The 12008-nt window shown below is 46.3% G+C and overlaps 2 protein-coding genes across 7 annotated transcripts in view; one reads left to right on the top strand and one right to left on the bottom strand.

The window, feature by feature from the left end:
• The window catches only part of LOC146754857 (receptor-type tyrosine-protein phosphatase T-like), a 433855-nt gene that overhangs the window by 200933 nt on the left and 220914 nt on the right, over positions 1–12008 (bottom strand). The window lies entirely within an intron of this gene.
• LOC146754859 (olfactory receptor 14J1-like) lies at positions 9432–10746 on the top strand. The gene has a single exon (XM_085526665.1). It carries the CDS (start codon positions 9596–9598, stop codon positions 10529–10531), a length of 936 nt encoding a protein of 311 aa, XP_085382791.1. The 5' UTR covers positions 9432–9595; the 3' UTR covers positions 10532–10746.

The raw sequence follows: 12008 nt of genomic DNA, 5'->3' as shown, positions 1-12008 counted from the left end.
AGAACACTTTGAGACGAAGAACTTCCAAATAACACTTAACTCTTTGTTAATTTTTGGTGGAGAGACAAAAGGAAAAGAGGTGGGCATTTGATTTTGGGGGGGAGGGACTGGTAGTGGAAGGTGGTATCGATGTGACTTCAGCAGGTTATAAATGGGAGCTCAAAGGCTCAGCACAACCCAAAGGACCATCTCCAGTAGCTTCCTTGCCTCATTTGCCTTATTTCCTCTTTGGTTGAGGCCATGCAATCAGGTGGGTGAAATAGACTTAAGAAAAACATCCATCATGAAAGACCTGACTGCAGCATTAGCTTCAATGACCTTAAATAAGGAATCATACATCAAAAACAGAGCAATCCTGCATCAAGAAGCTAGAGATGGGGTGGAGGTCTTCCAAAGCCCTTCATCTGTATATTGCTGCTTGCACAAACTCACAACAGCAGTTCAAGCCTGAAGTGCTCTGTCCAAAATAAACTTTTTTTGGAGCAATTGGAGCATGGGGGGTACACCCTGCTCAAGCCCTCACTATGTCTGAAGTCAAACGTCTGAGGTTTTAGAAGTAAACTTTCTAACGTGCGGCCTTGCACCTCTTCACATTCCCACGACTTCATTGCAGCACTTCCCTGTCCCCTCCCAGAAACTTGAACCAGCTGGAGCAGAACAGAGAAGCACTGAGTGCAGCCCCCATCTGGGCATCTCAGTCCTACCTACTTCTCCACTGTTTCTAATTATTCTAATTGCTCTAATAAAGTTTCTAATTATTTCTAATTGCTAATTATCAGGAAAATAGGAATATAGCAACACTAGTAGAGATGGCTGAAGTTTAGGGATCTCAGGCTGTGACTATAGATTACAGGCATACAGACAGACTCACACATATAAGATCCTATACTTATTGATAAGAACTAGGTTACAGAAGTTACCAAATTCAGCTAAGGATGTCTGGATTTACATGCCATAAAAGCTGAAAAGGTACCAACATGCAACGCATAGGTTCCCAATTGTTCTGCCTGTCCTAGAATGGAGGCAACTATATGATCTCACACGGTTGCTATAAGTTACAAACACGGTTCTCATTGTCTTGTGATTTGAAACATATGGAAATGTAAAATGTGAAATTGCAAATGATTTCTACATCTTGCATCCAAAATACAATTACCTACAGATCTCATATTTTCTTTTGTGGCAAACAGTTCTGTAAGAGAGCTTATAAGCTTGAAAAAGCACTATGCTTCTGGTCCGGTACTTGCAATTTAAGGTAAAAATAGATTCCACTGCCCTGTACCTCAGTGAGCATATCCACCCTCCTAGTATTACATCTGAAGAATTCTGTATTGCTATTTTCTTCACATGAACAGAAAAGAAAGAAAACAGGAAAGTATTTCCTTCATTGACCCGATAAGCTCTGAATGGCAGACATCCCCACTCATCCTTCCATTAGACAGCCCTCCCCCTCTGTTCAATGCAGACCACCTGTCTTTCCCTACAGACATGCAAGAAATTACCTCCCATATTTGCACTTTCTTCTGTGTAATGAGTAGTTTCCCTCTGTGGAAATGGCTCATCAGGATTCCTAATGTAACATCATAAGAAAGCTGAGTAACCTTTAGCCTCATATGTCATCAGAGAGTGTTTATTACACCTTCCAAACAACCTCAAATCTGCAGGTTTTTGCTGTTTGTACCAGGAAAAACAGTTAAATATGGCTGTTTTATCATGCCACGTCATTGCTTTCTCTTTGAAGCAGTCCTTAGTACATTTTAACCATCAAAAGAAAGAAACCCAAAGGATTATGCATGGTTAATCCCTGAACCAAAGAACTTCAAAGTTGCGGTAGGTACTGCTTAATAGCAAAGGTTTCTGTGGCTTTTAAAATACAAAAGCTTTTGATATCACGTTAATAATTAACAAATGACAGAGTTGATGATCTGTAGGTATAAACTGTGTGAAGGAGGACCCCACCAAAACTGCATTCATGCACACAGCCTGGCAATAGCATGGCTTGAATCATACAACAGCTTTGGTTGGAAAGGAACTTAAAGATCATCTGATCCCAACCCTCATCGGTGATTAATAACCACTATGAATAATTGGCACAGGATTTCAGATTCTTCCCACCTTTATCCGACACAAACACAGAAGGTACAACTTCAGGCTATGTTAAGCCTTAACAGCTCTTTTCACCCTGAGCAGTGACCTGGACTTTCACAATTCCATTTCCAGCCAGTCAGGCAGGTGGGTTAAGGGTTTCTATGTCCCCACAAAACACACTTTGGGCTTCTCCTACTGATAGCAGGAGCGTGCAACCCCTGAAACACCATCACCTTCTGCTTTCAACCTACAGAGGTTTGAATGCATTACTGTTGATGATCTCATCCAACTTGGCTTCTGGATGCTGCTGTGCCTTGAAGCACCGAGTTCAATCCCCATAGCTACACAGAGTACTTAAATTTCTGTGGCACATGGCACTTTGCATCATGCATTAACATCAGCCCTTTGATATTTTCTCCCTTCCCTAGTTGCTGTTTTATGCGTAATGACGTTCTACTTGAAGTCTGCTCCGGGGGAATGAATACTATGGGATGGATTTGTACACACAAGCTCCAGAATTAGGTCAAGGGCAGGCACCAGCTCTCACCTTTAGCTGCCAACACAGCTCTTAGGGACATGGGGACCTACAGAGGGGCTTGGCTGCAGTCATACAACATTTGCAGTAGAGGGGTCATGGAGAGCCAACAGTAAATAAATAAATCACCAGTACCAGCTTACGTGCATATAAGCTGTCAAACGGGTAATTCAGCAGGCAGCATGCTCCTTTGCTATTGGCACTGCTGGCAGAAGAGCCCACAACCTGAGGACACACTTCCAGTGCCATCTCAGCCTCACTAGAGCTCTTTGGATGGCATGGTGACTTGAAGGAGGGTCAGAAGCAGGAGCACTGCCTGTTACATACACACGGCCAAGACTGAATCTTCACAAGTGCTTTTTCCCCTGCCTATTGTAAGGGCCCACAGGGGAATGTGTCGCTGCTCCTTTCATCAGGAAGCAGCTTTGGCACAGCTCCTTTCACTTTAGCCAGGGCAGAATGCAGACAGGAGCAGGACCTGCTCCAGAAACAGCCACAAAACCCAAAGGGAAGAAGCTGTGCAGTTCCTGGCAATGACCTCCATCCATGATGGAAAACAGAAGTCACTGCCAGGAATAGTCAATGCCATTCCATTCCTCCATGGAGGAGGAGGGCCAATTTCCCAATAGTTAATTGTACCTACATTTTGAATACTCTTGTGGCAATAAGTATCTCATTATCAAAATTAATTAGAAGCTGCAGGAAGCAGAGGAGTGTGAAAAGATGATGCCTTAAACAAAACACCTCAACAGACAGAAGGACAACAGAGTCTGTTGCTTATTAGGAGGGACAAACCTGCCTTGGCTCTAGCAAAGTAAGGATGCACTCTGTCACAACTGAAAACGAGATGAAAAGAAGAGCAAGCATCTCTCAGGGGAGCAAAGGGACAGCATTAGAAAGTCAAGTTGAAGGCATCAGGCTGCATCAAAGAAGCTGAGCCAGGTCAGCCCACCGGGCTACATCTGGTAAGCTTTTAGACAAGTAGGATTTGTGTCTAGGCCACTTTTTTAGTCCTTGATCTCCTATGCCAAGGGGTGAGCCAGGATTTATTCTTTAAAGTTCCTTGGAAGTGATATTTTTTGGGGAGACGGGGTTTGTTGGTGTTTGTTATTTAAATAAAGCCTATCTATACACCCTACATACCCACCCACCACAGCTTACCCGGTCAGTAGAAGAGTCAGAGTTGTTGCCCATCACCCAGATTAAAAAAAATCAAGGAAACAGAGAAAGGTGCAGCCTTATACTGACAATTGTGAGATCACATCTCAGCAGCACTGCAGAGCCAGGAGAACTGGTGCTGCTGGGTGACAGCAGGATCCAGCTGCAGCTTGGTGTCCGCTGCAAGCAGGGTGAGCTTTATGGAACCAGCTACAAAACAGAGCAGTAGCAATTTTTCTCCTCATTCCTCACGTATTTGTGTTTGCAACCATACGGGTGGGTGAATCCAGATCTCATGCAGCCATGGTTGTTTCTAAACAAAGCATGTTTCTGTAAACTAGGGGGATCCATTACAGAGCACAGAAAAGCATTCCAGCGCACAGTCTAATAACGTGTTTTGTCAAATTAGCTCAGTCACCATTCAAAAGAGTCACAATTCTACCCTCTTCCCCCTCCTTTTTTTCTTTCCCCCTCCTTAGAAATAGAAAAAGCAGCAGTTTTAGAACAGATACTTAAACTCAATTAGCATTTATTATAACTTCCCAGGTACAACCTACGCTTATCTCCCAACAGCATAAAGAGAGGTCTCGTTGAGAGGTTATGATAAAAGTAGTCATTTCACAGCTGATCTCCGCACACTGTTTTAACAATCCTGCCCGTTTCTAGAAAATCCTGTCACCCTATAATCTTCAGGAAGATTAAAGGTATATAACAGAGCTTTAAAAACCCACGTGTGCTTAAGGTCTCTTATTAGTCAGGTTTTCCCGAAGCTCACTGTTCGTTATTGCTCACAGTCAGGCAATGCACTTCTGTAATCCCAGCGTCAGCTGAGTGTGCAGAGATTCCTGGTGCCAGCAGGTCAGAGAGCATCCCAGAACCATTATGGGATGCAGAGGTGACAGCAGAACAATGTCTGGGGGGTCCTTTGATTGACTCCAGGTTTTCTGCATCCTCCCCCCTGCACAGTCACACCAACGCGATGCTCTTGAGAATAAGGGCGTTCATCTTCCAGGTAAAAATCAAAGCCCTGAGTACTCCTTAGCTCACTGCCTAACATACGCCCACAGAAGAGTGAGATATTAAGCACTACTCCAATAATTAGTGAAGGGCAGCATGTTCCCCTTCTTCCTGTTCCTTGTAACATCTGCTTGACTCACTGTTCTTTATTGTTGCTGTTCTTTGGGTTTTATTTTAAAAGAGTAGGCTGCTCCTATGAGGATTAATAATCTGTGATGGGAGAGGGACACAGCAAATGCTGTGCTGAACTCCCAGCTTTCATTTTCTCATCACCCAAAAGTGGTTTTATAAATGCTCATATAAGGAACAGCCACAGCAGCTTTCTGTGCAGGTGGCCAAACCAGACACGGAGCAGTTTGTATTAGTGTTTCTCTGTCAGCACAACAAGCACTGCATCCTCCCACAGTTCTGAGTGCTCAGACTGGGCTCATTTTGGGGCACTTTAATCTCTGAAGGAGTAGAGAGAGCACCAGAATGCTTCTCAAGAAGAAGAGGGTAAGTGGCACCGTACCTGAATCCATCTCTTTTCTGTTCAGTAGGGAGAAGCCACGGGCCCTGCTGATTTGTTTTGCACGTGGACTCAGTTCAGATGAGCACTACAACTGTCTCCTCAGCTCTCATTCCTGCTGCAGTGGCACAGCAGAGTGAGACCATCCAGAAGGATCACACTCAGATGATCACTGCTGGAAAGGACTCAGCTCCCGGCTCTGAAGGAGCCCTCCAGGTGTAGCAGAAACAAATACTGCTTCAGCAGCATGGTGTGCAGACAGGTGCACTGATTTAAAGGAATCGTTCACAGTTGGGTACTCCTCTGAAGTCTGACCTGCAGAACACACCAACTACTCAAAACAGCAACCGTACCGAGAGATGAAAGTATTGCACAAGAGACTGAGTACGGGCCCCACTTACATGTGCTTGTCAGTGAAGACATTTACATTTGGGCAGTGTGTGACCTTTAAGATTTTGCTCTGTCAATCAGGCATGAACAGAGAAGAACATTCACATCTGAGCACCTTAAAGCTCACCCACCCACTGGCCTCTGCGCCACCAGAATCCACCTGGGAGCAGAAACAGATACATCCAACTTCACCAAGTAGGGTTATCTGGAGCACTTCCCATCCCACCATAGTCTGGAAAGCTGCTTATCTAGGGATGCTTTTAGCTCAACTCTGAAGGGAACTGGGGAACATAAGAAATGTGAGCACTTAACTAAGAACTGAAATTCCTTAATTTCACCTGTTGCTTATAAAGCCATATTACATTTCCATTACAGTTCATGTCTTCTTACTACCAAATATAGTACTAGGAGGAAAAGAATCCCTTTTTAAACTCTGGCAGTTTGGTTTTACCTCCTTTCATCAGCAAGAAAATGGGACGTTACACCTTGCAGCAAAGCATCAACTTCTTTAGTGACTACTCTTGTGCTTTTTTTAGTTGTGGTCAATGAGACATGGCCAGACAACCCACTTCCCTACTGAAACTCGCAGAGTGCAAACACAGCAATCACATAAATGCAATAGAGTTCCTTGCATATACATGGCACCAAGCATGGTGCTTGCAGGAGCTTTATCTCCCTTTGGTCAAAGCATCAAGACACCTCAGCCTTGCCTCTGCAGGCAGAAAAGAAGAAAAGCTTGTGGTTCTTTTCCTAACAGAATCCATGCTAAAAACCAACTGCACAGCTCTGCCTGTAGTTGCCCAGATTCTTTTTATTCCAGTGGCAAAGCACAGATCTAAATTAAAGCTGGTTAGATCTAAATTAGCTAGTTTTTATACTCCTTAGCATCCAAAGATAAGGTGTGCTGGTTATTACTGCAGCTCATTAGAAGCAATTGGGATCAATGAGACGATCTGGAAGACACAAGGCAATGAGGTGGCTGAGCTCGCAACCACGGTGACTCACAGGTAACGGGTAAGAAATAATACCTTCCTAAAATATCACTACAGCACCACGTTCTGCGAGAAAACCAAGGTGTGATTTCCTCAGCCCTTCTGCACACTTAACTCACCCTCTGAAAAATGGAATGCTGATAACTTCAGCACAGTCTGCAGCCTAAGTCCTTCAGGTAACACTATTGGTGGCACGCGGCGATGCCGCGCAGAACTCAGCTCATGGCATGGCCCAAGGAGCATCCTATAGAACCACAGCTGGAGGAGCCCAAGCAATGTGCAAAGCCACGGCCAACACCTGCTTCCCTGTATTTGCTCTTGGGAGGGTTTGCCAGCCTGCAAAAAAAAAAAAAAACACCCTGGTTGCCAAGGAAACTGAAATACCACAGTAAGGCAAAGGGAAGAAATATTCAACTGTCAGCGCAGAAAGAATAATTGTTCAGGCTTCCCCACACCTGCGTAAAACCAACACGGGGCTTTGTGTCATTTTACTCCCAACCTAAATTCCTTCCTGCTGGTTCCATCTGATATTTATGAGTGCTGTGATCCAGGAAGGCTCTTCCCTTCCACAGCGGCTGCCTCCCTGTGCTGCGGGAACAGTAACCCTACGCACACTGAGGGGAGGGAGCCCACGCCGCTATGTCTCCATCACATCGTGTCGGCAAAGTGCAGTAGGAAGAGGGGAAGGAAAGGAGAAAACGTCATAATTATCTTTAAAAAATTCCCTTTGGGCAGCACTCCTTGAATACCAATGGCTGCAGCACGACTCCTTGCTATGCAAGCAGCATCGCCGCGTAGCCTCTCTCTGAAAACAGCCAGCCTGAGCTCCACGGCTCATCTGATGGATTATTCCCAGGGGCTGTAAATCACTCACGTTCCCTATTAATGAAAAGCCTGAACAACTTTATGACCAATTAATTGGTGTACTTAGGTAAACGAAAGCAAGAGTAACACATCGGATGAAAGCAACGGAGCAACTTGCCCCGTGCTCAGCCCTGGTGCTGCGGGGAAGGAGATGCATCAAGGACCCTTCCACAACTCCTGACCCACAGCAGAGCGCAGGCTGATGCCCTGGGGCAGTGGCTTTGTATCTCTTCCGCAACTCCATCCTACATAATTTAACCATGGATTTTCAAGGAAGCGTCTGATCTTTCGCCAAGCCAAGTTACTTCCCCAAAAACGCCTCCAGACAGGCCTGTCCTCTTCAATATTTTTATTGATGACCTGGATGAGGGCACTGAGTGCATCCTATGTAGGTTTGCTGATTTCACCAAATTGGCTGGGAGTGTGGACCTGTCTGTCATTAGCAAGGACCTACTGAAGGATCTGGACAGGCTGGAGATCTGGGCTGAAGCCAATGGGATGAGTTTCACCAAGACCAAATGCCACGTCCTGAACTTTGGGACCTGGCATGGACTGCCAAGGGTGGGGGTGGATTCACCGAACCTGGAGGTGTTCCAGGAATCATTGGACGTTGTGTTGAGGGCCATGGATTTGTGGGAGCTATTGGTGATAGGTGAACAGCTGGATTGAATGATCTTTTAAATCTTTTCCAAACTTGGTGTTTCTATGATTCTATGGTATCCTGTCCCTGTCTGTGTGCTCCTTTTTGCTTTAGCAAACACTCTCTGAGAGGCTTAACCACATGTCAGGAATTTGTCACTGACCACCTGAAATCTGTTGTTAAATTCAACAGATTTCAAAGCACAGTCATGATGCTGTTGACTTTCAGGAACTGTTGGCCATGATGATGCAGGGAAATCTCAGGGGAGACAAGTGGGAAGGATAAAAATGACATCCTCTACTGCTCAGCTGGGTTGGGCTCCTAAAACACAGGGAGCTCATAAAAGTGGGCAGAGATGTAGAGAGACAGCTGTGCCCAGGAGCAGCTCTTGTGCACAGCACAGCCTGCAGGTGACAGAAAGAGAGGAGAGAAATTGGAGTGAGCTTACAAGATATGTACTGTGTGAGCGGGCTGTGAGCTCTACGAAGGAGCATTGCTCACAGACCACAACACGGTAAGTCTCATGCAGTAGGCAATGCAGCTGCTTTTAATAGAGGGTTAACAAAATATGCGACATTCCATAGCAGACTGGCAGCAGGTAATGCATGTTTCTTTACTGTGGAAAAAGCCTTCTGGTCCAGCTGAGGGCTTCTGTGCTGCAGCATAAGATCTACGGGGTGTGTGTGTGGGGGGGAGCTGCATGTCCCAGCACGGCTGCAGGCTGTGCAGCCGGGGCTGCAGGTGGGTGCCCAGGGCTGTCCTGCAGAGCAGGGTCCCTGCTGTGCCCCAGGGGCTGTGTGCCGGGTATGGGACTCTGCCGCCTGCCAGGCTCAGCACTCAGCCTGCCCGGGGAGCTGCCCAGGGCGCTGCGGGGAGACGGGTGGGGGGAAGGAGCCCCCCGGCAGGGCTTGTGCTGCCACAGCTGCTGCCTGGGGCAGGGGATCACAGCTCCACTGCACAACAGTATGTTTCTGAGGGCACTTTGCTTGAGGATAGCCAAGGCAGGGGGTTTCCTTTTCCTGTTCTGAGGGAATGTTAATTTTCAGTAGACATGGATAATTCACTCAATCTGCAAACAGGCAGCTTTTTAGGATTCACACTGAATGGCACAGAGGCTGTTTTGGGGGCTCTAAGAGCAGTTGGGTTAAAGATATGAGACATGAAGCACATGAAAATATCCAGGGAGGAGGGATAAGAAGAGGAAGGTTAGAGCTCCATATGCTGCTTCTGCTTAAGGAATGCTGAAATATATGAAATTAAAGGCAAGTAATGGTGCTAAATGTACACTGTTGTAGGAGAATGAAAACATTTCATAGTATAGCAGGAGGAGTGTGTCTGAGAATGGTCTGGACTTGTCATTATCTTCTGCACTCTGAACAGGACTCCAAGCCCAACAACAGCAGATGCCCAACAGCAGCTCCATCAGCGAGTTCCTCCTGCTGCCGTTGGCAGACACGCGGCAGCTGCAGCTCCTGCACTTCTGGCTCTTGCTGGGTATCTACCTGGCTGCCCTCCTGGGCAACGGCCTCATCAGCACAGCCGTAGCCTGCGACCGCTGCCTGCACACCCCCATGTACTTCTTCCTCCTCAACCTGGCCCTCCTTGACCTGGGCTGCATCTCCACCACTCTCCCCAAAGCCATGGCCAACGCCCTCTGGGACACCAGGGCCATCTCCTACACAGGATGTGCTGCACAGCTCTTTTTCTTTCTCTTCTTCCTCTCAGCAGAGTATTCCCTTCTCACCATCATGTCCTATGACCGCTACGTTGCCATCTGCAAGCCCCTGCACTACGGGACCTTGATGGATAGCAGAGCTTGTGCCACCATGGCAGCAGCTGCCTGGGGCGCTGGGGTTCTCAATTCCCTGCTGCACACTGGCAGTACGTTTTCACTGCCTCTCTGCCAAGGCAATGTAGTGAAACAGTTTTTCTGTGAAATCCCCCAGATCCTCATACTCTCCTGCTCAGAATCAAATCTCAGGGAAACTGTGTTTCTCAATTTTAGTATCAGTTTAGTATTTGGCTGCTTCGTTTTCATAGTGGTGTCGTATGTGCAGATCTTCATGTCCGTGCTGAGGATACCCTCTGAGCAGGGACGGCACAAAGCCTTCTCCACGTGCCTCCCTCACCTGGCCGTGGTCTCCCTATTTCTCAGCACTGGCTTTTTTGCCTACCTGAAGCCCCCGACCATTTCCTCCCCACTCCTGGATCTGACAGTGGCACTTCTGTATGCAGTGGTTCCTCCAACACTGAACCCTATTATCTACAGCATGAGGAACAGGGAGATCAAGCACGCTCTCAGGAAGGTGTTGCAATACACACTATTCCAGCTTCCATAAAATGCACAACTTTCTTATATGATTCCCAGTGTTGGTTTTTTATGTTCTATGCATCTTTGGTTGTTTGATTATGTGAGATATAGCAACGTTAAAAAAAAAAAAAAAAAAAAAAAAAAATTGAACTCATAAATAAAAATGTATTACACTTCTTTCCTACCTAATTTCCATTTTTTCACTCCAAGAGCTCATGTAAACATGTATCCAGATTCCCTGAATACGTTAGAAGATGGCTAAAATATTTTCAAAAAAGACATTTGCTTAGGTTTTCTTTCTTCCTACTTTGTCTGGATTAGGGGAGGTACAGCCACAGACAGCAGCTCAACGTGCTCTTTTCATTTCTGATCTCTTTACACCACCACAGTGCTCTCGAGCCCTCTCATTTGTGCAGTCCTGAAGGTCTTGTGTGTCTCACGACTGTCTGTTGCCTATACAGCAGAAATCGAGGGCTGCAGTCAGTAGCCAGCAATATGAACAGGTCTGTCAGAGCTGGTCTCCTTGCTGGCACTGCCATAACAAGCGGGCCCCTTTAGAGCAGGTCCAGAGAACTGGAGGCCTCTTCCAAAGCTGGTGTAAGGAATATACCTCAGGAGCTGCTCTCTGAGAAGACTTCAAGATATTCTGGTGCATTTCACTGACTGCCAGGGATAGTTTCAGAAGTCCAAGGAGATCTGTAAGGGACTCAAGGCAGTGCTGAGGTTTAGAATCTGTGGTCTAAGGTCAAGATAAAAAGAAAACGATTATAAATATGATAAATGCATATATACATATCTTATATATATAGTATATTTTCACATATATACAATATAGGCAGTGGCTAACATATGTGCATGTACTAGTACATATACATATGATACATAGATGATAATTGTTTATATGCATATCTGTTTGCAAGTCCAGGACCTGTTGCAGGGTATTTAACAGTCCCAAGGTTCACTGTAGGAACTGGAGAGGCTCTTTTCCTATTGCAGGAGTTGGAGCAATTGCAGAGCTCATTGCCAGAGCTGAAATCACCGCAGGACCTGTGACTGAAGTTGGAGCAGCCACTGTGCTCATTGGAGGGGTTGGAGTGACCACAGGGCTGTACCTCCTGGCACAGTGCACCTCCCTTGGGAGGAATTTGTTTCATTTTCTTATAGCAATACTTGGAACAGCTACAGGACCTGTTGCAGGAGTGACTGCAGAGCTCATTATGAGGGGATGAGTGACAGCGGGATCTGTCCAGAGCATGGAGCAAACGCAGGACATGTGGCAAAACCTTGGAGCTGCTGCAGGGTCTGTGCCAAGAGTTGCAAGGGCTGCAGCACTGTCAGCATTTCCAGCTCTCTGGATCTGGCACACTGCAGTCATGTGTGTTTCTTGGGGGCTACCAGAGCCACAGCAGACCTGCCCCCAATATTCTACCAGTTTATCAGGATCCTGCAGTTGCTCAGAGATGAAGTTCCAAAGCCCTGGGGGTGCCCACCACTCCAGGCAGCTG

Source organism: Coturnix japonica, chromosome 37 (genome assembly GCF_054131305.1).
Source record: "Coturnix japonica strain WE chromosome 37, WE-NBRP24, whole genome shotgun sequence".
Classification (NCBI taxonomy): Eukaryota; Metazoa; Chordata; class Aves; order Galliformes; family Phasianidae; genus Coturnix; species Coturnix japonica.
The sequence above is the reverse complement of the archived record's forward strand: the minus strand, read 5'-3'. Positions and strand labels throughout refer to the sequence as shown.